Raw genomic sequence first — 27,424 nt, forward strand, 5'->3', positions numbered from 1 at the left:
TCATAACAGCAGCACTCGCTATTAGCAGACAAGAGCGGGTGGGAGGAGGACAAGGCGGAGCAGGCGACTCGCCTTGAGCGTGAAGTCGCTTGCCCCGGTCACTGGCCTCAATTGACTCAACTTGTCAACGCTTGCAGGCCCCAATGAGCACATACTCAGAGGCACTGTGCTGCTAAAATTGCTCGCGTCACCCAAGCAGACTCACCGTGCGGCCCTCCGTGCTGACTGAGCTTGCTGCTGGACCCTTTCCTCATTGCCAGGTGCTGGTCCTTGTGCTGTCAACGTTCACCCACCCAGAGGACCCTTTATGCGTGCCCTACATTTGCTTGACAGGGTTCACTCCACCCTCCTCGCACAACTCCGGCTCGACTTCGGAAACTTGGTTTCATCAAAGGCAAGGATGGGGCTTGGGACGGGACTTTGCAAGTGCGGCAAGGCAGTGGAGACCCGCCAGTACTACCTCTTTAAGTGCTTGCTCTACACAGACAAGTGCCGGCATCTCCGGCGCGAGATTGCCTTGACAAACCCTAAGATGGACAAGATCTTCTCTCCTTGCCACTTCCAACCCTTGCTTTGTTCTAGTTTGGCTACCTACCACTTCCCACAGTTGTACACTCCTCTTCCTCTCATAGCTTAGGTAGTGCCCGGTGCCTCGCCCTGATCGGTGGCCCGGGTCTTTCCAGGCCTGATCGACTTTCAATGTGGAATCTATCCTATCCTGTCCTATCCTGTCCTATCCCACCACCTCGCTGAGACGGCTGAGTAAAGCTCCCTCAGTTGTCTTGCTTGCTTCAGCTTACGCAAGGACGCTAAGGGTGAGGCTGTCCCTGCTGACCTCAACTGTACTCTGCCATACCTGCACATTCAGCTGGAGCCAAACTGATATGCCCGCTCACCTCTATGACTCTTTCGGTCGCCTTGACTTTGCCTTTCTCACTTCTCTTGCCTTCGACTTGACTTGCTCAACTCTTCTCAAACAGACGCGGCTAGACAGGTTGCAGTGGAAATGATGAGGACAGATGTTGAACGATCGATCTAGCTGTAGACCCTTGCTCCTCTCTGCTCCTCTCTCCCTCCCTCTCTCTCTCTCTCTCTCTCTCTCTCTCTCTGTGTAGCACTCCCCTCTCTACTCACTCTCATTTCTGCAACCAAAGCCTGAATCAGTATTGATCGCTCTGTTTCAGTTGCCTGACATCAAACTACTGCGCCAGTTGCCTGTCCTCGCATTGCACTGAAGACGGTGCACCTTGCACAAATCCCCACTCTGGCCTTCTCCTTGGCAATGCTGCCCACCGCGCCACCCTCCTGAACTCGTCGCTTCAACCCACTCTCTTGTCCATCTGACAGAGCTGGACAAGAATGAGCAGCAAGAGTCAGAGAAACAGGCTTGAAGCAACGGTACGTATTGCTCATAACTTTGATCTTTGACCTTGATTTGGATGAGCAATGATCGATGCGGGCACGACGGGATGGACAGAAGGCCAGCAAGATGATGCAAAGGAAGAGCGAGCAACGAAAGCGATGGGTTGGCTGTTGAACGTTGAGCTCTCAAAACAGCACTGCTCCACGTCGTCCTTGCAAATAGATGCGGACCCTCTGCAAGGCGCACCGTCCTCAGCGCAATGCAAGGACAGGCGACTAGCGCAGTTGATGGCGGAAGAGTTGTAACGAGACCGATCGATACTGATTCGGGTCCTGTTCCAGAAGCGAGAGCGAGAGAGGAGGGGAGCGCTAAAGAGAAATGAAGAGAGAGCGACAAGGCAGCGAGGAGGCTACTGCAGCTAGATCAATTGCCCAACCTCTGTCCCATCGTTTCCACCGCTTCACTTGCTAACCGTGTCCGTTCAATAGTCAAGCGAGGCGAGCCGAAGGCAAGTGAGCGAGAAAAGGGCGAAGTCGAGGAAGCCGGAAGTGTAGAGTCGACGAGCGGGCGTAGCACCCTCGCTCTCGCTCCCCACAGATCGGCCATTTCCCTTCCATTCCGCCAAACCAATCAGACCTTGGACAAAAGGAGAGAGGATCGTTGCGCAGGGCCTACGGCAGCCTCTCGCAGTCACCTGCTGCATGGGAAAAAAAACATGCGCCCAATGTGGGGCTCGAACCCACGACCACCAGATTAAGAGTCTGGTGCTCTACCGACTGAGCTAACCGGGCTGAGTGACCGCTGAGGCCAGCTTAGCGTTTGTGTCCCCCTTGCGTAATCGCTCTAGAAACTCACAAACGTGCAAAGCGCCTCCAACAAACGTATGTAAAGTGCGCGAGCGGCAGGCGAAGCCGTCCAGACAGTCCATCTCTCCCTCTCAAACGAGCGCAGTCTCTGCCAGAGACACAAAGTGCGGCATTCAGGCTGCCGGGATGGCGGAGTCTGCCGGAAGGATAGAGAAGAAAAGAGATGGAACCGGATTCTACGACAATCCACACAACTCGGAGGACAGCAGGTCCCTACGCGGATCCGCGCGACACCTTGTCGAGAACTGCGGGCGCAAGACTTGATCAGCTGACGACCCTGCATACCCGAGGAAGGCCCAGGCATACCCTCGTCGTACGCAACCTCGGAAAAGTCGGTGCCCTGGATTTCGGAGGCAATGCCGACCAGCGCGCGGCGAAGGGCATCCTTGGAGCTCGCGTAAAGCATCTTGTCCTTGATCTTCGCCTCATCAGGGGACCTGAGGGGGCGAGCACATCAGCAGCTGGCTGGAGTGATGCCATGAGCTTCAAGAATCCAATCGACTTGCGACGCACCAAGCGTAGAAGCAGAGCTTGTTCCGCTTGCCCTCGCCCTTCTCGTACTCAAAGTCGTAGACGGCGTATCGCGGCGAGTTGGGAGGCAGGTCACCGACAAAGTCGTCGTACGACGCCGACTCTGACGACTTCTCAACCTGGATCTCCTTATTGTCGTCCGAGAGCTTGAAGACGATGTACTTGAGCTCTGGGCCGCGTACTCGTCAGCGTCCCTCCCTGAGCCAGCCATGACGGCGAAGTCTGCGAGCAACTCACTCTTGCCGAGCTTGAGAGTCTGGTAGGTCTCGAGGCACGACTGGTTGACGCTGACACCGGAAGACTGCGCAAGGCGAGACGAGGTCAGCGTCTCCTTCCGGCAATCTTATCCCGGTTCTGAACAGTATACAGTAACACAGACGCGGTCAGTACCGACGCGCTCCTTCAGAGCGCCCGGCAAGTGTTCTCCTCGCACACACCCCCACGTCGAGTCCTCGACACGCGACGGCGAGGTCGCGCCCCCTCCCGCCCTGCACGCCCGCGCGCCAATCTGCGGATGCTCAGGAATGGCGCGACAGTGTCGGAGTATGCGCAGGTTCTGAGACGGGGGTGAGCAGTGATTCGGGAGTCGGGTTTGATGACGCTGGCGAGCGATGGACGTGAAGCGAGCGGCTGTGGCGGGCGGGACGCGGGGCTTTGCGACTGTTCTGCGTCGACTTAGGGACTGGCACGACTCACCATCGTGACGCTAGCCGAGCTGTTTGAAGCAGACGAGGACAAGGAGAGGACCGACGCAGGAGGTTGACCGTCTGCCGCACACGCGAACGCTCGCATGGCTCGGAGGCTTACAGGTCTGCAGAGGCAGGTGTTCTCGCTCTACAAGCGGTCGCTCAGGATGGTACGCGCGAAGCCTGCCGTGCGTCGCTCACCTCCCTCTCCTCCTGCGAGTTTCATTCGATCAGCTCACCTTTCCATGCCCGCAGGACACCCGACCGGCCTGGTATCGATTTGTTTCGCATCAGTTCCGCGATCCCGAACTCGGCGGCGGTCTCAGGCGCAAGGACATCGCAGCGATCGAACACATGCTCCGTCGCGGCGAGAAGATGCTCGAGTCGTATGGCTCGCCAGGCGTCAAGAACGTCGTCTTGCCAGTGACAGCTGACTGGCCGCTCGGATGGGCTGCGAGGCGAACGAGGCGAGAGGAGCGGGACACATGAAGGACTTGACAACAGCAGGGAGGCAAGCGGGAGAGGATAACGCCGCTCATGTGCGTCCTCCGAGCTTTCGGCGTCGCCCAAGCAGAGACTGATGGTACAGCTCTTTCCCCAGTACGAGAATTCTCGCCCTCGTGCCCGCACGACGCCGGGTTCAGGCTGGTGCGATCGGGATCGGAGACGCCTGCGTAGGCGACTAGCCAGTGCCGCGCACCAAGCCCGCGTGCACGGATAGACGAAGACGGGAGCCAAATCCGAGGGTGCAGGTGAGGCGCAGCCGTAGTAAGGTGCACCTCGAACGAGACATTATTCGTCTACATTGCTACCAAGCCCTTCGCTCGTGTCGCAAGAGAACCTGTTCGAGAGCGCTTGACAGCTCGGCGTGCCTCGCTTCGCAACGCGTGAAGAGCGGAAAACTGCAAGGGCGGGTGTGGACCATCGTCAGCGACGATCTCGGCGCTGCCAGCCCTCCGAGCCGTCAAGGCAGGACACACCGGTTTTGCACCTGTCTTTCGAGGGACTCCAAGTGACGTGAGAGCGCCATAATCGCGCCTGTGCGAACTGGGGACCGCAAGTCCACTGCCGAGCTTGCGCAACATGCTTGCTAGGCCTGGCCCTTCGCAGGCGAAGTAGTCGTGTTGCCGCGACTGAGAATACTCTTCTTCTTGCAGCGACGCAGCCTGTAGAGAAGGATTGGCCTCCTCGTCCCGTTGTGGCTCGGTGACTGCCTGTTAAAGGGCGGCCCGGATCAGCAGTGTTGGCTGCGAGCGCTGGCCCAGACGCACGTCCGTATCCCGCTTCTGGTCCTTGAACGAGAGACCTGGCTGAATGACCGCCTGCAAGACCGGCATGAGGATGCGAGGGTACAAAAGGAGAAGCGGGCGGCACGGGCACGCACGCAATTGCTCTCTGATCGCATGCTTCGAAGCATGCAGATCGTGTTGTTCTTGCAGATCGGTCCCGAGCAGTCCTCGATCTTGCCGCCTCGGGACAGACGCACGTTGAAGAGCTGGAAGACCGTCCTGTCCCGCTCAAGATCCTCAGCATAAGCAGATCCACGATGCTTGTCCAGCCCAGGACGTACTCGTTGCGCTCGAACACCTCGGTGACCCGATGCCAGAAAGTGGCGTTCAAAGGAGCGTCGTCGGGAAAAGGTGGATCGAGGTACGACCCGTAGCTCCTCCGCGCCGAGTAGTAAGGCTGCCAGACTGGATCAATCTGGAAGGACGGTTCAGATTTGTTCGCTGTTTCGATCCGTGTGTTAATCTCTGAGAGAAGGGGTCGCGAGAGGGAACGCACCGTAGTGAGGAACAAAGTCGACGACCTCGTAGGTATCGGGATCCACATCGTAAACGCGGAAGACCGGGTTCCCGCTTGTCGGCGTGAGAGCGCCGGAAATGAACGCGATGCCATTGGCGGTCTCGGCGCGGCGGTCGGCGTAGTCCGGATAGGCGATCTCGAATTCGTCAACGTGGCTGCAAATCCAAGCCGTGAGCAGCGCCGAGGTCAATCAGAAGAGCGATGCAACCTGTGCCCGTAGAAGTGCGCCGCGATGGTGTTGTGGTAGCGCTGGAAAATCTGATTCGCGTAATTTGACTGATCTCGCATCGCATCGACCTTGCCGAAGGGCATGTGCCCGACTGCGTGACGCAAATCGTCAGCGCGCACCGCCGGAGGGGATATGCATGCTAGCGCCAAACGCACTGATCCATGCGCGTTGACCTGCTTGCTCGGCGAGATCCAGCTCATGCGCGAGCCACGTGAGAATTCCGTTCGGATCCCAGACGGGCTCGTCCGAGTCGTAGAGCCAGACTGTGGCGGCATGAGCGAGGTCAGCGGGTCCTTCAATGTTGCGCACGACCCGCAGCTGACAGTTCTGCTTGTACCTATCGAAGCGAGGTGGAATCAGCTCTGCATCTCGTTCAGGAGGGGCAGCGCCACACACCAGTAGTTCGTGTTAAGGGAGATGATCTTGAGATTCGTGCCGGGATGCACGCGCGAGTAGCAGCCGCTCATCTTCCTAACCTGGTCGGCGGCATCGCGCCCGATCCACTTGCGCCAGTCTCTCGCGGCAAGCTCGAAGACCCAGTCCGAATCGTGGGCTTGTGGCGACGTTGACCGAGGAAACGCGTTGACGGGGGCGACATCGCTAGCACGGCTCGGTCAGCGTGGTCTCTCGGAGACGCCGTGTGCCAAAACTCACTGGTTCCCAACGACCGGGTACGACGGGCTCTGCATGTCCTCGTCCCATCTCAACAAGTCGTCGCTGACATGCTGTGGTCACGTGAGTCACTTCCGTCCCGCAACTCTTGAGGTCTGCGCTGGACGCACCGCCTGATCAACCGCCCATACTGCGCTTTCCACCACGTCTCCCGTGAAGATCGTGAACGACTTGTTCGGCGCTAACCTGCGGATTGTTCGTCGATGAGCGGTGGGTAAGCCCGTCCCAGCCGGACGGCATGACCTACTTGTCGATTGCGCGAAACATGCTCTCAACGAGAGCTGGCGGAGCGTCGCACTGGATGCGATAGTTGAGTTGGGATCAACGGGAGGGATAAATCGAATACCTACCTTCTTGTGACCGAACTGTTTGGTCGCAATCGTCAGTGCCGATTCGAGCGCTATCTTCTGAAGCGACTCACTGGACCTGCCGGCACCTTGACCGCCTCCCCCAGACTCCCTGGCCCGTAGTTCCTACAGCAGATCACCTTTGAGCAATCGGCTGACGATCCTGGCTGTTGCGGAAGCAGGCGTCAGGCGGGACGAACAGCTCGCAGAGAGGGCGGTTCACTCGCTGTATAGCTTCGATCGACATGCACATCGCTGATATGAACGACCTGAAACGGCGACCGACCCTTCGAGCGCCAGATCTTCCTGGTACGCCGAGGAGGGTGGCCATTGAGCATCTCCGCTCCTGCGTCGACGGGCGGCTCTGTGAGGTTGACGGTGTGCGGGATCGTGTTCGGGAGGGGACAGAGCCCGAAGATTGTGGTGCAGAAGTTCTTTGCCGCTGGAGACGCGAGGCGGATTGAACGAAGGTCGTGAGCGAGGATTGGCGCCTGCGTACCGACGGCGCCAGCGCACACATCGGCGTCCTCGATCTGCGGAGCCTGCCGGTTAGCGACCCATTCAGGGCTAAAAGAAGCGAGCTACACGCGCCCCGAGCTTGGTGCAGAAGCCCACGAAAAGGTCGACGAAGGCGTCGTCTCCCAGCCTTGCCAGCGCTTGGAGGGGCGCCAGTAGCCCGATGCATGTCGCGCAAGATATGCTAGCTTCGACGTCGCCCATGAAGTCGTCGACGAAGCTTGCATAGACGCAGACCGCGAGGAGGAGTACGACGCTGAGAACGAGGAGTTGGGTACGAAGACTCCCCGGCCAGGCCGACTTGCGCCCGATGTCGACCGCCTCCGGGTTCTCAGCCGGTGGCGTGTGCGAGTCACTCACTGCACCGTAAGAGGCCAAGCTGCGAATGCTGCGCGGGCGCGAGGCGAAGCCGGACGACGAGGGCGAACGGAGCGGAGTGGATGCTGCAGTGTGTCGATCTGGCCGTCGTCCACCCGCGATGTCGTCCGCTAGAAGCCCGAACCGTTCTCCTGGCGTCTGGCACCGTCCCGCAACGGCGCCTGACGAGCCCATGCTTCAGAGCCGAAAGGAGGAGTGTGGGGAGGGGAGGGAGGCGGACGAAAGAGGCGTTCGAGGGCTGGTAGGGCGAGAAAGCGGGAGCCTTAGAGTCGAAACAGAGCCCTTCCTGTCCAGCAACAGTCTCAACGGGGACGAGGCCGTCGTTGGTCGGGGAAACCTCTTCATCGCTTCATCTCTCCTTCACTCACTCACCCGCTGTCGCCTTTGCCGGCACGGTGCAGTATGCTGTACGCTGCTACGACACAACAGGCTACCGCACAGCTGGGTGCGCTACGCTGCGCCTTCTTCGAGCCCTCGCAGGACTGCCTCGTCGTCAAGTGCGTCCGATCCCTCCACAATCCCGCTGTCCCCTCCCGCTGACTGTGTCCGAGGCGTGCTACAGCAAGCTGAACAGGCTCGAGTTCAGCTCCATCGAGGATGGCACGGTCAACCCTTTCCTCGAGGTTCCTCTGTTCTCGACCATCGCCTCGATGCAGAGCGTCCATTTACCGGCAAGTCCGCGCCCTCCCAGCGACTTCGCCCTTGCGTAGCTGCAGCTGAGACTTTGCTTGAACGTGGAACAGGGACAAGTGACCGCTAGCCTCGTCGTCCTGACAACTTGCCTCCGCCTCTTCGCCCTCGTCCACGATCCGTCCTCGCCCTACAACGTCAAGACTGTCTCCTCAGTTTCCGTCGCTGAACCGTTCGGCCGACTCGCTGAATACCAGGATATCTTGGTCGACCCCGCCAACCGCTGCCTCCTCGTTCACGCCTACGCCGGTCTCGTGCGCATCATACCCTTGTCCATCGGCAACACTCCCACGCAGCGTGGATCACGAACGGCGACCAGGCTTGCCGAATCATCGCACGAATCGCCTCTCGACTTGAGCCACAGCTACAACGTCCGACTCCCTATCCTCAACGTCGCCTCTCTCGCACTCGTCGCCTCATCCGCCAATGACTCTCCTACTCTTGCGGCAATTTACACCGAGCATACCGGCGCTCGCACGCTCTCTACGTTCGCGATCAGTCTCAAGGACAAGGACCTTTGCGAAGGCCCCATCGCCGCCTTCGCACTCGCCGATGCGGGCAGTGAACTCGCATTGCCGGTCAACGAGGCAGCTGCGCCCGGCATACTGGTCGCTGGCGAGGAGACGGTCACCTGGGTCAGCCTGGAAGAGCGGAACGGAGCTTCAACTGCGGCCTCGAAGGGCAAAGGGAGGGCTGCCAGTCAGCTGCTCGTCTCCTGCCGCCTGCCTGTAGCACGGATCACTGCGTGAGTGGCTACACGCGCCTTTTGCTGCTGTTAGGACCACTTGTTGACGGTCTTGCCGAGCAGATGGGCTTGGCGCGGCACCGACCGTCTCCTTCTCGGCGACATCTACGGCAAGCTCTTCGAGGTGAACCTGCGGCGGGGGGAAGACGGCGTTGTCAGCGGTATCTCCGCGCAGGATGTCGGAGACGTGAGTCTGCCTCGCCGTGAAGCTGAAGTGAGCTGATCTGGCGGCATTCTCAGGCGGCGTCAGCGAGTGCAATCGTGCCTCTCGACACGACAACTGTCTATCTCGCGTCGCGTTTCGGCGACCCCCAGATCGTGCGGTTCGTTTCGGCGGAAGATGAAGGCATGGCTGGGTCGGCAGAACTCGCCCTCGTCGACAGCTTCTCGAACATCGCGCCGATAGTCGATATCTGCGTCGTCAACGCACACGGACAGGCTGCGGTGAGCATTGCCCGCCGGATGAATGGAACGTTCAGCTGATGAGCTCGTTACTTGTAGAATTACGCCGTCACCTGTTCGGGCGCATACAAGACCGGATCCCTCCGTGTGATCCGCCGCGGGGTCGGATTGACCGAACTCGCAGCACTCGAAGCCGAGGGCGTCCAGCAGATCTGGTCGCTTACGCCGCTTGCGCCGTGCGTCAACCTCGATTCGAAAGGCTTTCGTTCGTTCCTGATCTTTTCGCCGTCAGCTCAACCGAGCAATTACTCGTCCTAGGTTTCTTCGACGAGACCCGCGTCTTCAAGCTGTCTGCGGGCGACCCTGCAGGAGTCGAGGCAGTTCAGATGGACGAGATGGATCTGCAGCTGTTTGCTTCGCCAGGTCTGACCATCTTTGCCGGTTGCGTCGGGTCGATGCTGGTCCGCGTGACGGCAGAGGCTGTCACCTACACGTCAGATCGCGGCGAGAAGAGTTGGAAGGCCATAAGCGCAGGGAAAATCACCGCCGCTGCTGCTGGAGGCGACCATCTCGTACTCGCGTTCGAAGGCGGCTTTTTGAAGCTCCTCACTGCGCAGAATGACATTTTCACGGAGTCGGGGTGAGTCAGGTCAGCCCAGTCAGGCGTGCACTCGTCATGGCTGGTCGGCAGATCTGGTCTGACATTTTGCACGTCAACAGCAATATCGCTTTCGAGCACGACATCGCATCGCTTTCCCTGTCCGAGACGTCCGCCGGCGCTTTTGCGGTCGTCGGGCTTTGGACGTCGCAGGCGGTCCATCTTGTTGGGATCCCCGATCTCGCCGTCTACGCCTCGCAAAAGATCGCGTCGACTTTCCTCATCCGATCCGCCGCACTTACCAACTTTGGCAACGGAGACTACGCGCTCTTCGTCGGTCTCGGCGACGGCACTCTCGCGAGTTATACGGTGGATCTCGCGGCGCACGCTGTCACCGACTCGACGGGGAAGATGATCGCTCTCGGCAGGCGGCCGCTCTTGCTCAGCGAGATCGGTCCCGAAGGCGCCAAGGTACTTCTCGCCGTCAGCGACCGCCCTACGGTCATCAGCAGAGCGCGCGATCGGCTCAACTACTCAAGCGTGACGATTACGGTGAGTCGAGCTCGTCCAGGCGCGAAGCACCCGCAGCTACGCTGACCATCTAATTGTGCAGGATGTCTCGTCTGTCGTCAACATCTCTCATCCCGCCTTGGGCGACTTGGTTGCCCTTGTCTCGCGCGAGGGCGTCCAAATCGGGCGGATGGATACGGTCCAGAAGGTCGACATTCGGACCGTCCCGTTGGCCGAGGACGAACCTCGCAGGATCGTCTACAATCCCGTCAGTCGCGAATTCTGCGTCGCATGCTCGAGGCGCGACGTCGACCGGCGCACAGGTCAGCAGGCCGTCACGAGCTTCGTGCGGCTTGTGTCGGAAGATTCGTTCGAGAGTGCGTCGGCGCAGGTCTGACACTACCTCTCCTCCACGCGACTGACGAGCTGCATCGTTCCGCAGCTTCAAGCGTCTTCGAGCTCGAGCGCGGGGAAGAGGCGCAAAGCCTCGCCCTCGTCGAAAGCCAGGACACGCGCTACTACGTCGTCGGCACGGTCAAGCTCGACTCAGCTACGCCGGAGCCGACAGACGGTCGCCTGGTCGTGATATCCGTTTCAGAAGCTGGAAACCCGCGTCAAGTCTCGACTGCCCGCCTCGGTGGCTGTCCATACGCTCTCGTCGCCTTGAGCGACGGATTGTTCGCGAGTGCAGTCAACTCGCAGGTAAGTCACGGTTGACGTTACTCGCGATCTATGGCTGACGACGACGCTTGCGCAGGTCGCCGTCTGGACCATCGACAGCGAGGGGGCGCTCGCTCTGAAGTCGACCTGGAGCGGAGCTTTCATCGCGTACACGCTGGCGCGCGCACCCGATGACACGCTCATCGTCGGAGATGCCCTTCGGTCGTTGACGGTCCTACGCTACATCGCCTCGCCGCAGCCGAGACTCCTCGAAGTCGCGAAGGACTACCGTTCGCGCTACATGGTCGGCGTCGACGACCTTGGTCGTGACTCGACAGGCGCAGATCGCTACATCGGCGCGGAGACGGACCTCAACCTGTTCGCCGTCTCGAGGCATCCGCAGCAAGCCGCCGGCAACCTCGCGAATGCTGCGACGCTGCAAGATGCCGGAGCCTTCCACCTCGGCGAGCTCGTAACGCGCTTCCGTACTGGTACGCTCGGGCATCAACACACTCTCGCTCGCTAATCTCTTCCCGAATGATTCGCTTGCCCCTCAGGCTCGCTTGGGGATTTGATTGGCGACACGAATACTAGCGTCGTACCGCGCCTCGTCTACAGCACGTCGGCGGGGACGATTGGCGCGATTGCTGATCTCGACGCCGCATCTTCTCGCATCCTTTCCGACCTGGAGAGGAACATGCGCGAGTTCGTCAAGGGTATCGGTGGACTCGAGCAGGAAGAGTGCGTCGCAGGAATCATTCATTCCGATGGCGCCATGCCTTGCTAACACTGCTTCCTCCAGGTACCGCGCATACAAGGCCGACAAGCTCAAGACGCCCTCAACCGGCTTCATCGACGGCGACTTTGTTCAGTCTTTCCTCGACCTCTCGAAGGATGTCCAGGAACAGGTCATGCAGGGCAAGAGCGAGCACGAGCGGCTCACGGTGGACAAGGCGGAGGTCGTTCGCCTGCTCGAGGAGGTCGCGAGGGTGCATTGAAGCGCTTGATGTAGCCTCTCCGTTTGTAGCATACTCCCCCTTTGTCATCCCATCATCGCACGCCGTTTCGACGCAGCCGCCCGTTCGCAAGAGCGCTTTTCAGCAAGAGTACGGCATCAATCTGCGCAGCTTTCTCCGCTCGGCCGTGTTTGCGTACGCCGTCTTGCCGAGCCTGTTCAACCGGGTGCTCGACATGTTGCCGTTGCTGTTGAGATGCGCCTTGCCCGAGTGAGCCTGTTCGAGCCAGAGAGAGGTCAGTTGGAGGGTCTGCGTCAAACGCGCAATGCAGGAGCGGACGCACTCGCTTGTACAAGCCGTTCGCGATCGCCTTGAACCGCTTTGCGGCCCCCTGATGCGTCTTCAGCTTGATGCGAGTGGGCTTGCGCATGAGCGAGGCGACTGTCGAGGCGGCAAAGGTGCGGCTGGGGACAGGGGAGCGAAGCGGGTCAGTCCGGTCGCCTTCTGCAAGCCCCAGCAATCGCAGCAAGACGGCAGACGCACACGCCTAGGGGACCGGCCGCATTGCTCGGGAGGGACGGGGAAAAGAGGCGAGTGAGCGAGCGCGAGGCGAAGGCGGCGGTGGCCCAGCTGCTGGCGGAGGGTGGCCGCGCTGCGATGCGTGCGAGTGCGCGGACTGGCTGCCAGGCGAGCATCGTCGTCGTTGTGGTCGCTGTCGACCGCGATGAGGCTCGCGGGCGAGGAGGAGAGTCGCCGGCTCTCTCTCACACCACCCTCAGCTGGACTCGCTTGGCTTGCGAGAGAGCACTGCGCACGCCAGCATGTCGGTCACGCTCAACCCGTCCAGCCAGCTCGGCTTCCAGCGTCAGTCTCGCCTCCTCCTCTCCTCCTCGCCGTCACCTCGCCCTGCCCCACCTCGAGACTCGCCGACACGCTCGGGCGGCCATGCGGCCATGCGCAGCTCAGTTCGAAGGACTTTGCCTCGTTGCCTTGCAGTCGCGGACCTGGACAATGGCGGTCGTTCTGACGCTCGCTCGCTCCGCCCCCGCAGGACCTCTCACGCAGCTCGTCAAGCGAACCCTCACCGTCTCGAACCACAACCAGTCGGCCGTCGCGTACAAGGTCAAGACTACCGCACCCAAGCAGTACTGCGTTCGCCCCAACTCGGGCAGGATCGAGCCGGGGGAGACGGTCGAGGTGCAGGGTGAGTTGCAAGGTCTCGATGCCGAACGCTTTCGCTGACTCGTCCCGCTGGTCCACAGTGCTCCTGCAGCCAATGAAGGAGGACCCGCCCGCCGGCGCCAAATGCCGCGACAAGTTCCTTATTCAGAGCGTCATCATCACTCCCGAACGCGAAAGCGCCGCACTTCCCGACCTTGTGAGTCTGTCAACTGAGCCTCCAAACGAACTCGTCGCTGAATGCTCTCTGTCGCAGTGGCAAGCCGTCGAGAAGGAGGAGAAGACGAGGACAGACGGCCAGTCGCAGATTTTCGAGCAGAAGATCCGCTGCACCTACCTTCCTGCCGCCGACTCGGATGCATCGCAGCCTATTCCTGAAGAGACAGTACGCGCCGCCTTTCTCCTCGCAAGCAGCCACTCGCTGACTCGCCTCCGTCCGTCGCAGGCATCGAGTGTCGACGCTTCCCGTGCAGGCCCGGACGCCTCGTTCGTCTCGACCTCCGCCCGCGCCCCTTCGCCTCCCCAGACTAGCGGAGAGCCAGCTTCCGCGGCTGTTGAGCCGCCCACGACCAGCACACCTCCTCCGGCAGCCGCTTCCGCTGGCGAAGGCACGCCTGCCTACCTCAACCCGGTCACTAGCAAGGCGCGAGATGCGGTCGCCGCTGCGGGAGGTGCAGTCGCTGGCGCTGCTTCAGCCGCTGGTCTGACCGGCGTTGCCTCCAAGATCGAGCAGAACACGCCCGCTCCCGCCTCTTCCGCCCGTTCCTCTCCTCCAGCCTCATCCACCCCTTCCTCCAACACCTCAGCCGACGAAGTCTCTCGCCTTCGCTCAGAACTCGCTTCCGCCAAGGCGGAAATCGAGCGCCTCAAAAAGCAGCTCGACGCGGCAGAAACGGCGAGCGCCACGCTGCGCAGCCGTGGAGCAGGCGCCGTTGACAAGAACACGGCGGGTGCGGGAACGAGTCAAGCGGTCGTCGAGATGAAGGGACAGGAGGGCGTGCCAGTCCAGGTGGTCGCTGGCATCGCCTTCGGCGTCTTCGTCGTCACTTGGTGCGTCCGCTTCCGCTGGCTTTGCAAGCCCTGCACACTGACGTCTGTGAGTGTTTGCAGGCTCTTCTTTTAGCACACTCTTGGTTCATCTCTTGACTATCTGCTGTATCGCTTTCGCTTTCTCCCCACCTCCTCAGAGATTCACGTGCCGCTTCATTACTCGTCGTCCGCTGTATCGCCTTTCACCTTCTTACTGCAGTTTGAAATCGATTCCTCGGTGCCGCTTACTCCCTCCGACGCGAATGTCCCGCTGCTCTGCCATCACCGGGCCCTCGCACTTACAGCGCACCTTGCTTTGCTAGCCCGTTCGCCCTAGTCAGATCGCAGCTCTCCTGGACCTCAAGCAGTCTTGCGATGTGGCACAATGTGAAAGAGCAGGCGTTCGCTCACAAGGTCGACGCTACGTCTCCTTCTACTTCTCCTTTCGCACCGCACCTGCTGGCAGCCGCAGGCATACTGATGTCTCAGCGTTTACCCTCAAGTAAGTATCATGTGTCTCGGCGCCGTTGACCGACGAAAGGAGGAGGAGCCACAGCGAAGCCTCGGTGCACTCACGCTCGCTATCGGTCGACCCATCCTGGCGAAACGACGCATATGCTCGAGAGACTCGCAATTGGTACAGAGAGAACGAGGAGTGGGCAGCGATACAAGCGGTCGTACAGCGTTCAAGCGTCCACCTGCATCTCATCGCCCGCTGACGCCGCAGAACCCTTCTTCTTCCTCCGCTCGGCGAGGTACTGCTTGATCTGCTCGCGCAGGTCGACAGCATCGGTGATGTCCTCCCACCTGAGCGGCTGACGATTGAACGGGTCGGTCGCGTCGGACAGGTAGTGCTGCTTGATCGTCGAGCGGTCGAGGATCGTGTGAGACGAGGGAAGGATGACGGGATCCTCCATAATCTCAAAGGTCAAGGGGTCTGCGATTGCAGCTGTCAGCGACCCGTCGATTCGAGGCGAAAGGAAGGCGGCGTACCGAGGAACTCGTCCGGAATCTCGCCCATCGCCTCATCCTCCTGCTCCGCCGCACGAATCGTCTCGACTTTGTCGACCATACGGCTGAGCTCATTCAGCTCCTCCTCCGTCTTGATCGCCGTCTTCGTCGCAATCCGCGACGCACGCTGGAAGAGCTCCTTGGAATAGCTCCTCCCGTCCTTGGCCACCGCCGACTGGAACTGCTCGTGCGAACCGAGATTGAGGAAGATCTGCAGGACGTCCGAGAGAAGCTCCTTCGGCCTGAACTTGTACTTCTCCGGCTCCTTGACCTTGAGCTCCTGGCAGCGGGGGCCGGCGAGAAGCTGGAGGTTCGCGTCGAGCATGGCAGCGAGCCTATCGACAATCTCGCGAGTGAGGAACGGCTGAGTCGTCTCCTGTGAGAAGAGCTTGAGGAGACGGAGGGACTCGTGGCCGAGGTCGAGGTCGGAGCGGACGGTCGACTCGTACTGGCGCAGGAGCTTCTCCTTCTCCTGGCGCTCGCTGGCCGGCTGCGCTTCCCAAGCGTTCTGATCGTCCATGGCCCGCTGCAGCTCGCCGATCTTGCCGAGGTGCACAAGCGCGTCGTCGAGGAGGTACGTCGTGTCGTTCATGAGGAGATTGACGAAGCGGACGTAGCGGTCGAAGTTGACCCTGACGAGCGAGAGCGGGAGTCAGTCCAGGCAGGCGAAGGAGGCGGAGCTGCACGCACTGGCTCTCGCGCTTCAACGCTTCGCGGTGCGTCGGATTGCTCCAGACGAGCTTGAAGAGTTGCGTGATGTAGTACCGAATGTTGAACTTGTCGTAGAACTGGGTATGTGAGCCGGTGATCTCGATTTCTGCACGGACTGGTCGTCAGCGTCGAGAAGAGCTTGGCGACACGATGCAGAAAGCTGACCGATGTAGGCGTGGATGAGGCAAGGCATGAGGTTCTTCAGCGCGAGCTGGTGGAAGTTGAGGACATCGCCGAGGCAGCCACGAGGTGACGTGTACGTCGGGCGCGAGAGGTAGTACATGATCTGCGACGCTACCAGTCAGCTAGAAAGGACGGAGGGAAGACGGAGAGACTCGCCTCGACGAACTGGCCCTTGAGGTAAGGGTTCTTCATGTACGGCGTCGAGAGGAAGACGAGCATGAACGACATTAGCTCGTCCTGCGACGACGTCTCGAGAACCTGCGGGGCGTATCTGCAGGTAGGTCGGTCAGCGCAGGAAAAATCTGGCGCTGATCTCGGCTCACTTTGACGTAAAGCTCAAGAACTCGGTGATGTCCTCGATGAGAAACTCGGGGAGCATGCGGAAGGCGAGCGGCGTCTCCGATGGCAGCGGCAAGCTGTCAAGCAAGCGGTTCATCAGTTGGACCCGCAGACGTGAAGATTTGCCGGCACGCACTCGATGCGGACGTGCGGATGTTGCGTCTTCGGGTCGACGAGGCGGACAAGCCATGCCATGACGAGGTTGGCGAAGCTAGCGCATTTGGCGAGATAGTCCGGGTCGAGAAGCTGGACTTCGTAAGCGAGGACGAAGCTGCGCCATTGCTCAATCTTCTTCTGCGATCGGCGAACTTGGTCAGACTTCGCAACGAGCACGAGACAAGCGTGCAGCGAACCTTGTAACGCTCGATGCCGGCTTTTGTGGCGGCTTCTTGGGGCGTCTGCGCGGAGTACAGGTCAGTACCGACGCCTGGATGATTGACAACGCAGACGCACTCCGCGCCAAGTAGAGTCCGCCTCCATGTCGTTCAGCTGCCGCTGCATGTGCGACACCTGCTGGCCGATGCCCTTGTGCTCCTTGATGGCGTGCATCGGGCCGAGGTGGAGGTACTGCGCGCAGAGGAAGAAGATGTCCGAGATAAAGTTGGGCGCGGGAGCTGCAAGACGCGTGTCGGCCGAGGCTATACCAAGATCATGCGGAAGAGACTGACCTGCTGCAGTCGAGTCCTTATTGTAGTACTCATCGCTCTCCTGCTTGTTCGCGTTGATCTTCGTATCCTCGGCGACATCGATACGAGACGACTGCTTGTAGTAGAGCGGGTCAATCTTGTCAATCTGCGAGAGAGAAGATCAGCGAGCGTAGGAGGGCGACACTTGCGGAGGCGGCGAACCTTGGAGAAACTCGCGTCCATGAAAGGCTCGGCAAAGCGAAGCAGAACGGCGTGCAGGTTAATGATGAAGCCCTCGGTCGAGACGGTGTTCGGGTCGACGCGCATTGCCGCTCGCTTTGCATTCAGGGCGGCGGCTTGACCCAGGTATGCGAGGACGGCTTCGCGAGCAACGGGCGATGAGCGGACGATGTTGTCGAAGATTCGGAAGAGGGAAGTCTGCGTGTCGGCCGTCGTCAGCTTGCTGACGGTGATGAGGCCGCTGATTGCAGTGAGGCTCTTCAACGGACCTGAACGCCGCGCAAAGTGCCTCTCAAGCTGGCTGATGCGCTGTCGATGTTGCCGCGCACCATCGTGCTCGGCTCGGGAAAGTAGGATTGGGGCAGAGATGGCTGCGAAGAGCATGCATCAGGATGGTTGAAGGGGAACATGGGAGAGAAGGACGCACCGCGCCGTCGGGGAAGGTGCTGAGACGCATAAGCGGGCCGAGCAAGCTCTTGTATTCGAGAACGGGCGCAGACGCGCCGGGCTCACTTGCGACGTTCCAGTTGCTGAACGTCGTGAGCGCCGTCGCGATCGGCTTGATCTCCGTCAAGTTCTGCACGGCCTGCAGGATATCCCTCCAGCCCACCGAGCCTGACCCAGGAGCGCCTCCCCCACCAATATCGAGCTTGTTGACGAGGAGATGCGCGTTCCACTTCGCAAAGAGCGGGCTGAGGATGTCCTCGATACCGCCTTCGAAGTCGTTGGCGGCCGAGGGGGTGAAGCGGAGCGCGAGGTCCGCGAAGACAGAGGGAATGTCGCCCACTTGAAGTTGAGCGGGCGGGATGGGAGTTGACGAAGGGATAAGGAGGGGTTCGAGTTCGAGGGCGCCGAGAGCTTTGCCGCTGGGTGAGCTCGGCGTCAGCGGGCTGCACGAGCACACACACACAAAGCTGAATCACCTGACATGGTCTTGAGGGAACATGGACGGATCCATCAAGACCAGACCGATGTACGAGACGAGCAGTCCCTTCAGCTGATTGAGCACATCAAGTCGCCGCTGCAATTCTTGCGGGTCCGAGTCCTGCGCGACTCAAGACGTCAGCGTTGGTCTGCGAGATCGTGTCCGTACTCTCACGCACCTTCTTCGCAACGACGCGCGATCGCTCCGTCCGCTCCCTCCGCCAACAACTTCCGAGATATTCGAACGACGTCTCGTTCGGAGGCAGCGCTGCGACGACCGTGATACGCTCTGGATCGTCGACAAGGTTCGAAGGCGAGAGTGAGAGGCGGGAGAGCATGAGACGGTCGCACAGGTCGGCGCGGAGCTTGTGCGGCCGCGAAGAGGCTGCCGAGAAACAATGAGCTTCCGCCAAGCTCGCGACCAGATTGAACTGCTCACTCGGTTCCTCCTCGTCAAGCTCGACGGCAACGTCCTTCAGGTATACGACCGACCAGCTGGACGCCTCTGCCGCTGCAACCTGGGAACGAGACAACAGGGTCAACAGTCTTACCCTCCGCGCGACACCGCTCAGCACGCACATCGAGCGTGACATTGAGAATCCTCCCAATAGATCCATGTTGCCACTCCTCGAACGACTCTGTGAAGCGAAGCGGTTGCGATTGCTGAGGGGTTGCGATCCTGGGCACTTTCGCGGGGGCGGCTGCAGAAGGGACGGGCTTGACCGGCTCGGGCCTTGCAGCGGGGACCTACCAGCGAATTGACAGTGTTAGTATCTCGCGGCCTGTGTAGCCCGCATGACGCAAGCACTGATGAGGATGAGGGAGGCTCACCGGTTGACGAGGCGTCGGTGCTGGCGGCCTGGCTATCGTGCCCGACGTCGATGCGATTGGCTCCTGCTGCTCAGCCGACTGGCGCTCGTGCTGCTGCAGTAGCTTGGCGAGCCGTTTGAGTCGGATCTGGGGACGCAAGTGGGGTGGTGAGCTTGCGCAGGAGTCGGCGAGAGCTGCGCCAATGACCACGCACCTTGTCTGCGTCGGAAGCGGGCGACGGTTCTGCCATCCTGCGCTCGAGCGGCTGGATGAGCGGACGAGGGTCGTGTGGGAGAAGTCGAAGGAGAGGTTCGCTTTCACGTCCACCTCGCTGCGCTCAGAGTGCTACGTGACTGTGCCAGGACGTGTCTGCTACGAGGACCATGCCAGCGAGCGCGGACCGACAACCATCCAACGCGACAGCAGACCGCCCTTTCGCCTCATCGTCCTCATCGTCCGCACCGACCTCGATGCTTCAGCGCGGACCGGTGCGCGAGCGGAATGTCGAAGACGAGATCGAACTTGTGGAGAATGGCACACATCCCCTTAATGGCGGCGCAAGAGAAGAAAAGACGGGCCTTGTGAGCGGGATTGTCGGCGAGCGGAGCATCGAGGCGGGAGGGGAGGGCGGCACACTCAGTACGCGAGATAAGCGGGCGCTAGCACTCTTGGTGGCTCTCTGTGCGTCTGTCTTCCAAGGCGGAAGCATACCTGGCCATGCTGACCCTTTCTCTCCTCGTCGCAGACCTCCTCCAAGGCATCCCCGTCGGTCTCGCGTTCGGCTCCATACCTTTCCTCCTTCGCTCCAAGCTCTCCTACTCGCAAATCGGCATCTTCACCTTGTGCACCTACCCCTATTCCCTCAAGCTTCTGTGGTCGCCCATCGTCGACTCGCTATTCTCCCCGAAACTCGGGAGGCGTAAGAGCTGGATCGTCCCAATCCAGACCATCGTCGGCATCCTCTTCTGGTGGCTCGGCAACAATGTCCAGCAGATGATGGAGGTGGTGCGTCAAGACCTTGACGCTTCAGCGCTCGACTTGCACTAACGACTCGCCCGTCACGCTCGCAGGAAGAACCAAACGTTCATCTCCTTACGGGTCTCTTCTTCACCCTCGTCTTCTTTGCCGCCACTCAAGGTGCGTAGCTCACCAGTGAGGCGAAAAAGCACGACTGACTGGCGTTCATTCCGCAGACATCGCTGTCGATGGTACGGAACCTCTGTCTCGAGCATTCGTCTGGGAACTCACGGTCCTCTCGCGCAGGCTGGGCTCTCACTCTCCTGTCGAAGGAGAATCTCTCGTACGCATCGACCGCCCAGACTATCGGCCTAAACACCGGCTATTTCCTCTCTTTCACCGTCTTCCTCGCTTTCAACTCGGTCGAGTTCAGGTGAGAGTGAACGATCTTCCCTAGACCGACATAGCAGCGGCTGACGCGCATTCCCCGCCAGCAACAAGTACTTTCGCTCTACCCCGCTCGAATATCCCCTCATCTCCCTCTCCGGCTACCTTCACTTCTGGGCCTTCGCTTTCATCGCCGTGACTGCTTACCTTGCCTTCTTCCAACCCGAGGTACGTCTTCTTCGCCGCAAGCGGTGCCCAAACTGACGCACCGAACCCAGGACCCCGTCACGGCGCAAGACCAGGACGACATGGATCTCAAAAAGGTCTACTCGATCATGGTCGAAATCTGCAAGCTCAAGCGTGAGTGCCCGGCCCACGCATGTCGACGCCGAGGCTGACGAGCCGTCGACAACTGCTGCGCAGACGTCCAGTCTTTCATGATCGTTCACCTCGTCACGAAACTAGGCACCGCGGCCAACGACGCCGCCACGTCGCTCAAGCTTCTCGAGAAAGGCCTGAAGAAGGAGGACCTTGCCCTCGCCGTCCTCATTGACTTTCCCTTCCAGATCCTCTTCGGCTACCTCGCCGCCAAGTGGAGCAAGGGGGAGAAGCCGCTGCGACCGGTGCGCCGTGCTCCATGACTTGTGGAGCCTGCGAAAACTAACTCGCGCGTCTCGCAGTGGCTGATCGCAATGTGGACCCGCCTAGGCTGGGCAGCCATTTCGATGCTCCTCATCTCGAACTTTCCGAAGGGCGACATCGGGACGTGGTACTTCCTGCTCGTCGTCGCATGCACCGTCGGCTCGAGCTTTTCGAGGTGCGTTTCCCGCGACTGCTGCAGTCAGTTCCGCGTTGAGCGCCTCGCCTCGCAGCACCGTCCAGTTCGTCGGCATCTCCGCCTTCCACACCCAGATCGCCGACCCTCTCATCGGCGGCACCTACATGACGGTGTGCCTGAAGCTTCCGTCGGCTCAGCGACATGAGCTGACAGTGGTTCCGCAGCTCTTGAACACGGTCAGCAATCTCGGCGGAACGTGGCCAAAGTTCTTCGTCCTCAAGGGCATCGACGCGTTCAGCGTGGCAGTCTGTCACGTCAAGGACGAAGGGCTGGATGTGATCGTCTCAAGTAAGTCTCGCATTTGGTCCGCGATCAGCTGCCCGCCAACGCTCGATCTCGCAGGTCGCGAATGTGTTTCCGACCACGGCAAAGCAGCATGCGCCGAGCTAGGCGGGACCTGTTTGACTGAGCGAGACGGGTACTACTGGGTCTCGACACTGTGCATTCTTGCCGGCGTCGCCGTCCTCGTCTCGTTCGTCCAGCCCATCGCGAGGCGATTGCAAGGTGCGTTTGGCGGTCCCCGTTCGGAGCGATTCCTGGACAACTCGCTGATGCTTTACCGTCTCCTAGCGCTCCCGCCTGCGGCATGGCGGGTGAAGAAGACGGACCGATAGAGGTAGCTGAATCGCGTAGCATTGCCTTCACGCTCACTCCGCAGCGCTCGAGGGGAGAGGCTGGGCAATCCAGAGAAGCCTAGCTATGCTACAATAGTCTGCGCTCTCGCTACTCAAGTCTTTGCGAGCTGCGCTTCGACGTAAACGCCACCTTGCCAACTATCGGCAAGAACGTGTCAGTACGCGCGCTGCAAGGCGCGGCAAGACGTAGCGACGCACGACTTGACTCGTTCTCCGCTGACAGCGCTGTACGTAGACGCCGCGGTGCCGACAATGCCTTCCGCTCCTGACAACACTGCGCCGTCAATCAGGCTGGGATACCACGGATCGAACCGCTCGGTCGTGTTGAAGCGGATCTGCAGGTGAAATAACGTGGGTCAACGAGGACGGAGCGAAGCGCAAAGGAGAAGAGTTACGTGATCTACGCCCTTCCAGCCATGACCCTCGAGTTCGTGCCAGAATGCTGAAGTCGGGTGCTCGTCAGAGGTGAAGACGACGGGATACTCCTCCGGCGTGAGCATGAAGCTCCGAGGCGCCGGCCAGGTCGAGGAAGCTGTCAGGACGCCGGACTCGAAGTCCTTGAGGCGCTTAGCGACCAGCTTCCGGACCTCGGCGACTTGTTCGACGAAGCTGGAGGACGAGATGGCTGCGTGAAAATAGGTCAGCCATCGCAACACTGAGGGAAAGCAGAGAACGCACAGCCATGCCCAGTCCGGAAGTCGGTACCTCGCCTGCAGGCTCGGGGTAGTCGGTTAGCAATCATCGGCACGTGACTATACAGAACTTAGTACACGTACACATGAACGGAGATGTAGGGTGGGATATCCTGCCCCTCTGGCACTTCAAGCAAGACCCGCAGATACTCCTGTGCCGCCGTCTGCACCTCGGGAAGGAAATGCAGGTGCTGGCCAACGTCCCCCCATGTGCTCGGCCATCGGGACTTGAGGTAGTACAGCGCATCCACACAGTGGACTTGCTCGTCAGGCGAACGAGGCGGGATGCTGGCCGGATCGAAAGCAGGTGAAGGTGCTTCCGGCAACTGTTCGACGCGGTTACGCTCGATCCAGCCTGCTTGACCGGTGCCATTTGCAAGGAAGGCGACAATGTCCTCGACCCGGACTGGCTGCCCGACTGGCGTCGAGAGGGTTTGCGGATCCGGGTACGAATAGTCGAGGCTGATACCGTATTCGCTGAGGAAGCGGGCGGGAGGTGGCAGGTACGGGGCCTTAGGACTGCTGTATGCGGCGTAGGTCCAGCAGGTGACCCGATCCGGTTCGACCGATGCGGCGGTGAGGTTGTGAGCCTTGAAGCGGTCGAGGGGGACGGCACGGAGGCCGGTGAGGTTGTAGAAGCGGGGCATGTCGTACATTCTGTCGATAGGACGATGGCTATGGCCCTTGAAATGCAGGGCGACGAAGGAGGGGCTGCACGAGAAGCGATGATCAGGCTCAGCACCGGGAAGAAGGGAAAGCGAGGCATCCGCACATCAGCGCGACAGCGCCGAGATCCTTCGCGGCCGATAACGCGTTGAGCTTGATCATGAGCTGATTCGCTGCAAGCAAAGACGTTCGGTACCCATCAGCGAGGGCGGCGGCGACGAGAACAGGGATTCCCTCACTCTGTCCGCCAAAGAAGTTCGAGAACAAGTACTGCTCGCCGGGGACGACCTGGTCCTTCCAGCTCTCTGGCGGTTGCTCCGGATGAAGCATGACCCGCGCGAGCATCTTCTCGTACCGCCCCCTCAACTGCGTCCGCTCGTCCACCTCCTCCGCCGGCCAGATACCCGCGAGCGTGGCCTTGGCTGCCGAAGTAGTATGTCGCCTCGTAGGCTCGTGCAGAGAACCGAAGAGGGCGAGGATCACCGCGGCTGCGGCAAGAGCGCCCCAGGAGCGGGACGAGAGAGCGAGACGTCGGCGTCGCGGCGAGGCTGTGGCCAAGTGCGTGGGCTGCGAGTCGGGTGCGGGTGCGACGGGAGCGTAGCTGTGGCTCATCCTTGCTGCGAGGACACGAGCAAGTAAAGGAGACCGCGAATGAGGGAGCGACGGAGCGGGAGCGGCGGGAGTTCCGGGACGATCAGTGAGCAGTCTCGACTCTCGATCGCTTGCAGCGCCTTCGCTCTTTGCCTGCTGCACTGCGCGCTCCTGCTCGTGCTTGGGCGAAGAGCAGTGTAGCTCGCAGAAGACTGCACCCGTCTCCGCGCCGACCCACACTCGCCCTATCCGAGCCGTCTTTACCCGTCCCACTCTGTCTCGTGCGGCGCACCCCCATGGCAACCTTACCCGACATGCAGCAGGCCAGCGGCGTCGCGATGAGCACCTATCGACGAGTCGCGACCGATCCCGACGACCCACTCGACGACCAGGACCCGTACTCTCGGCAGCGACACCCTCCTTCGTCTTCGCACTCCTCGCGCTGGACTTCGCAGAGATTCGTCTATTCGGCGGCGATGGTCATGCTGGCACTCGTCGCAGCAACGATTGTCGGTCTGCGGGAGGAACGGTACTTTCGGACGGCACACGGGCGGAACCAGGCGCGCGTGGTAGTCGGTCCGCGACGACTTGGGGGCCTATATCGCGGCTGTTCGTCGTCAGAATTCGTACGCGAGCTGCAGCTCGCACGGATCAAGGACGACGGGCCGTCACTGCACGTCAATTACACCTTGCCGGATAGCAACGAGCTTCCGCCTTGGCCCGGCTTCTCCTTCGCCATGCAGGCTTGCCCAGACCCGCACTTCTTCACCCGGCCCGAAGCATGTGACCTGCTCAAGAGTTATGGCAGTCTGTACATCGCCGGCGACTCGTTCATGCGGCACGTCTGGGATGCGCTCCTCCTCCTCCTCAGCGGTGCGTACAGTCGCCGCGAAACCCTGAGAAAGCCTCGCTAATGTCAAGTCGGATTGACAGGCGACTTGGCCGGTGCGGTCGGACGTGCCGATGCAAAGGCGGATTGTCGCGGCGAACACCTCTTCAACGACCGGGACCTCAAAAACTTCAGCAATACGACGCCGTGCCGGACAGGCATCTATGTCACGCTCGACCGGCTTTCCAGCTCACTATGCGACGGCGAAATGCCACGCGGCGGCCTCTCTAGCGCCTACTCCGAGTGCGTCCTCCAAGTTGCGCTCAAACCGCACGAATCCGCTCACCTTTACGCACCCGCCAGTTTCCCGACTTCACATTTCCTTTCCTTCCTCTCTTCTGCACCAGATGATGTTCGAAGACGGTCCCCTGTCCTCTTCTACGCAGGCGGCGTCCACTTCAACTACAACATCACCCGCACAAAGCTCAACTACGTCCAGCCCATCGCTGAGCTCAACCGCCTCTTTGGCCCCCGACTCGTTCCAGTATGGCACGGTAACCACGCTCCAGGCGACAACATCGCGGCACACTACTACCAAACTCAGGGTCGCGACAGCGTCAAGAAGTACAACCAGGATGTCGAGGACCTGCTTCAACAGTTTGGCTCCGAGGCGCCTGCTACCGAAGGAGCTTTCCGTATGTTGCACTTCTACAACGCGACAGAAGGAGGCGAGTCCGCGATTCCCTTCTTCCTCCTCTCGCTCGAGGCAGCTTCCGCTGACACTCGCTTCATTCGTTCGTCGCTGCCGAATCTTTCGACGGACAGGTGTGTCTCTGTGTCATTAAGGATGTGCAGAGCGACTGCACTTGCAGCTTGCCGCGACCTTTATTACTGACCCGCCTCCCTCTTCTCGTTCCTTGTTCCTCGTGCCGTTCTCCTCTTCGTTTCGTCCTCCTCTTCGTTCCGTCCTCCTTGCAGCACTACAGCTATCAGGTCAACATGGAGAAGGTTCATACGTTTCTCACATATCTAGACATCCTGTGGCAAGAAGCGGTAGAAGCAGGCGGACTAGACACGCAATGAACAGCGGATTTTTATCTCCTGACGAGAGTCAGCGCTCTTGGCGACACCGCTTCCGAATTCAGCTTTGAGTGGCGTGAGCGCGCCGAGAGTTAAGCGGTGTCGGTAGCTTCGGGAGCGTCCCCGCCGGACGCATGACAATATCCTTCGTCACCGACTGGAACTTGTCGCATTCTCAGGACAGAGCATTCTTCAGACTTCATGGAGAGAGCGGCAAGAGCGTAACGTCAGCTTCGCAAGCTTTGTACGAGACCGAGGAACCGGCAAACGTACCAACGCTCAGCTTGACATCGACATTACCCTTGAACGCCCTCGAGTACGGGCAGAGCTCATGCGCCTCTTCGACGAGCTTGTGAATCTGTTCGTCCGACAAGCCGACCTCCTTGAGGGGCGCCGAGTGGACCTTGAGGTTGACGGCGAGGAAGAAGCCCTGTGAAACGGCTCACGCAACCGTGAGTCGCCGTTCTCATAGCCTCGACAGGCCACGCTCAGCGCATACAACGCGTTTGCCCACGCACCGGAGTCTTCTCGTCGGCGTCCTTGCCAATGGTGACCTCGGTATCGACCTTTGCCGACTTGGGGAGCGGCTTGGCGTCCTTGTGCAAGTTACCGTGCGTGGCGGCCAGCGCAGAAAGGAAGCAAGTACCGTAGCCGGCAGCGAGGAGGACCTCGGGGTTCAGCTGCTTGCCGGCGCCGCCCAACTGGGGGAGGGAGAGGAAGAGGAAGTCAGCTCAGTTGTCAGTCGTCCAGGGACCGCCTGCGCACCTCCTTCTGCAAGTCCATCTTGAACTCGGCTCCCTGGTCCGTCTTGACATGGCCAGCCGCGCGAGAACCGGAGGACGTTGCGTGCGAGGTCGAGATCGGGGCGAGGTTGACGTACGTGCGGCGGGTCGCGAAAGCGGCAGAGCGAGCAGGGGCGACAGTGCGAGCGATGGCCGAGCGAAGCATCCTGTCCTGAGCTGTGCGAGGAAGAGGGAGGAGAACGGGAAGTCCCCACTTCCCGAGCAACACCTTGACCAGCGACAGCGTCCTCGCACAACTCTGCTGGGCTTTGCACTCGCTCCGAAGGCAGTTTGATTTGCTCTGCTTGCTCTGCATGCGCCAGCGAACCGTCGAGACTCGGTACCGAAGACAAACTCGACCCTTCGACCCTTCGACTGATGAAGAGGTGCAGCGGACCACACAACTTGGGGAGGGGGTTTGGTCAGGTCTTGAGGAGACCAGGAAGGCCAGAACTCTGGATTGAGTCCTTGGGCAGCCAGCCAGACATCTCAGCCGGCAGACATACCCCTCCCTCCTCTTCTCACCGACTCTTCGTCTTCCTTTCCTTCGTCACGACGTGAATTTGCGGTCTCGCAGTCACAGCGCGACGAAGCGTCGGCAGTCATTACAATCCATCATTCGCCGATCCCTCACGACGATAACGGCAGCATCGCTCGTTCTCACCATCAGTGTGAAGACTGCCATTTCGCTGCTAGGCACTGAGTTTGCTGTCCGACCGAGTCGGCAAAGGAGGTTGCTGCTGGTGGGATTGAGCCAGAACTGGTCAGGCCGCCGAACCGCCATGATCCTGCGGGCTTCCTCCGTTCGGGAAGATCACTGCGATCCCTCAGCTTACCGAGGCTCTGTGTGCTGCGCAGCGACACTTACGCTTCACACACATCTCTGTGCTCAAAGTCCAGCCGCCGCGCCGACGACTCGACAAGGCTGTACCGCTGTGGGCGATCCGGTGCTCGCTTCGG

The 27,424-nt window shown here is 60.4% G+C and overlaps 11 protein-coding genes across 11 annotated transcripts; 5 read left to right on the plus strand and 6 right to left on the minus strand.

Annotated features, from left to right (window-relative positions):
- Positions 1-2,442: 2,442 nt before the first annotated feature.
- Positions 2,443-3,552, minus strand: RHTO_07596 (cofilin; the record flags this gene model as incomplete). The annotated part of the gene is made up of 5 exons (XM_016421252.1): positions 2,443-2,474; positions 2,536-2,666; positions 2,743-2,929; positions 2,998-3,061; positions 3,457-3,552. 5 exons carry the CDS (start codon positions 3,550-3,552, stop codon positions 2,443-2,445), a joined length of 510 nt encoding a protein of 169 aa, XP_016274373.1.
- RHTO_07597 (uncharacterized protein) lies at positions 3,551-3,935 on the plus strand (the record flags this gene model as incomplete). Its single annotated transcript, XM_016421253.1, has 2 exons — positions 3,551-3,634; positions 3,702-3,935. The coding sequence occupies 2 exons, from the start codon at positions 3,551-3,553 to the stop codon at positions 3,933-3,935; spliced, it is 318 nt and encodes a 105-aa protein (XP_016274374.1).
- A 311-nt stretch (positions 3,936-4,246) lies between these two features.
- Positions 4,247-7,568, minus strand: RHTO_07598 (sphingomyelin phosphodiesterase; the record flags this gene model as incomplete). Its single annotated transcript, XM_016421254.1, has 17 exons — positions 4,247-4,348; positions 4,427-4,660; positions 4,718-4,768; positions 4,831-4,954; positions 5,017-5,176; positions 5,232-5,407; positions 5,461-5,572; positions 5,637-5,744; positions 5,805-5,818; positions 5,878-6,081; positions 6,136-6,206; positions 6,264-6,339; positions 6,401-6,450; positions 6,504-6,518; positions 6,575-6,667; positions 6,728-7,033; positions 7,092-7,568. The coding sequence occupies 17 exons, from the start codon at positions 7,566-7,568 to the stop codon at positions 4,247-4,249; spliced, it is 2,373 nt and encodes a 790-aa protein (XP_016274375.1).
- A 228-nt stretch (positions 7,569-7,796) lies between these two features.
- On the plus strand, positions 7,797-11,997 carry RHTO_07599 (DNA damage-binding protein 1; the record flags this gene model as incomplete). The annotated part of the gene is made up of 13 exons (XM_016421255.1): positions 7,797-7,891; positions 7,957-8,053; positions 8,138-8,829; positions 8,893-9,016; positions 9,070-9,273; positions 9,331-9,467; positions 9,524-9,871; positions 9,952-10,381; positions 10,443-10,716; positions 10,782-11,041; positions 11,097-11,490; positions 11,557-11,740; positions 11,802-11,997. The coding sequence occupies 13 exons, from the start codon at positions 7,797-7,799 to the stop codon at positions 11,995-11,997; spliced, it is 3,435 nt and encodes a 1,144-aa protein (XP_016274376.1).
- Positions 11,998-12,096: 99 nt separating this feature from the next.
- Positions 12,097-12,650, minus strand: RHTO_07600 (large subunit ribosomal protein L35; the record flags this gene model as incomplete). The annotated part of the gene is made up of 3 exons (XM_016421256.1): positions 12,097-12,231; positions 12,299-12,419; positions 12,499-12,650. The coding sequence occupies 3 exons, from the start codon at positions 12,648-12,650 to the stop codon at positions 12,097-12,099; spliced, it is 408 nt and encodes a 135-aa protein (XP_016274377.1).
- Positions 12,651-12,776: 126 nt separating this feature from the next.
- Positions 12,777-14,257, plus strand: RHTO_07601 (vesicle-associated membrane protein-associated protein B; the record flags this gene model as incomplete). The annotated part of the gene is made up of 6 exons (XM_016421257.1): positions 12,777-12,819; positions 13,007-13,159; positions 13,218-13,333; positions 13,391-13,519; positions 13,580-14,184; positions 14,245-14,257. 6 exons carry the CDS (start codon positions 12,777-12,779, stop codon positions 14,255-14,257), a joined length of 1,059 nt encoding a protein of 352 aa, XP_016274378.1.
- Positions 14,258-14,849: 592 nt separating this feature from the next.
- Positions 14,850-19,257, minus strand: RHTO_07602 (ubiquitin conjugation factor E4 B; the record flags this gene model as incomplete). The annotated part of the gene is made up of 19 exons (XM_016421258.1): positions 14,850-15,100; positions 15,157-15,806; positions 15,865-15,991; positions 16,051-16,171; positions 16,231-16,339; positions 16,392-16,484; positions 16,544-16,701; positions 16,761-16,805; positions 16,861-17,021; positions 17,076-17,199; positions 17,256-17,471; positions 17,543-17,644; positions 17,701-18,139; positions 18,197-18,318; positions 18,377-18,582; positions 18,637-18,715; positions 18,777-18,944; positions 19,029-19,154; positions 19,222-19,257. 19 exons carry the CDS (start codon positions 19,255-19,257, stop codon positions 14,850-14,852), a joined length of 3,333 nt encoding a protein of 1,110 aa, XP_016274379.1.
- A 133-nt stretch (positions 19,258-19,390) lies between these two features.
- Positions 19,391-21,803, plus strand: RHTO_07603 (MFS transporter, acetyl-CoA transporter; the record flags this gene model as incomplete). The annotated part of the gene is made up of 13 exons (XM_016421259.1): positions 19,391-19,688; positions 19,753-20,012; positions 20,078-20,144; positions 20,201-20,215; positions 20,271-20,397; positions 20,459-20,579; positions 20,630-20,711; positions 20,775-20,974; positions 21,032-21,168; positions 21,224-21,299; positions 21,354-21,477; positions 21,532-21,693; positions 21,760-21,803. The coding sequence occupies 13 exons, from the start codon at positions 19,391-19,393 to the stop codon at positions 21,801-21,803; spliced, it is 1,713 nt and encodes a 570-aa protein (XP_016274380.1).
- Positions 21,804-21,916: 113 nt separating this feature from the next.
- RHTO_07604 (uncharacterized protein) lies at positions 21,917-23,794 on the minus strand (the record flags this gene model as incomplete). The annotated part of the gene is made up of 7 exons (XM_016421260.1): positions 21,917-21,962; positions 22,023-22,159; positions 22,220-22,449; positions 22,503-22,534; positions 22,601-23,227; positions 23,289-23,355; positions 23,422-23,794. 7 exons carry the CDS (start codon positions 23,792-23,794, stop codon positions 21,917-21,919), a joined length of 1,512 nt encoding a protein of 503 aa, XP_016274381.1.
- Positions 23,795-24,069: 275 nt separating this feature from the next.
- RHTO_07605 (uncharacterized protein) lies at positions 24,070-25,685 on the plus strand (the record flags this gene model as incomplete). Its single annotated transcript, XM_016421261.1, has 4 exons — positions 24,070-24,646; positions 24,707-24,905; positions 24,966-25,297; positions 25,636-25,685. The coding sequence occupies 4 exons, from the start codon at positions 24,070-24,072 to the stop codon at positions 25,683-25,685; spliced, it is 1,158 nt and encodes a 385-aa protein (XP_016274382.1).
- An 89-nt stretch (positions 25,686-25,774) lies between these two features.
- Positions 25,775-26,630, minus strand: RHTO_07606 (organic hydroperoxide resistance protein; the record flags this gene model as incomplete). Its single annotated transcript, XM_016421262.1, has 4 exons — positions 25,775-25,872; positions 25,956-26,112; positions 26,201-26,383; positions 26,448-26,630. The coding sequence occupies 4 exons, from the start codon at positions 26,628-26,630 to the stop codon at positions 25,775-25,777; spliced, it is 621 nt and encodes a 206-aa protein (XP_016274383.1).
- Between the last annotated feature and the right edge of the window lie 794 nt (positions 26,631-27,424).

This window comes from Rhodotorula toruloides, assembly GCF_000320785.1.
Source record: "Rhodotorula toruloides NP11 unplaced genomic scaffold Scaffold7, whole genome shotgun sequence".
Taxonomy (NCBI): Eukaryota; Fungi; Basidiomycota; class Microbotryomycetes; order Sporidiobolales; family Sporidiobolaceae; genus Rhodotorula; species Rhodotorula toruloides.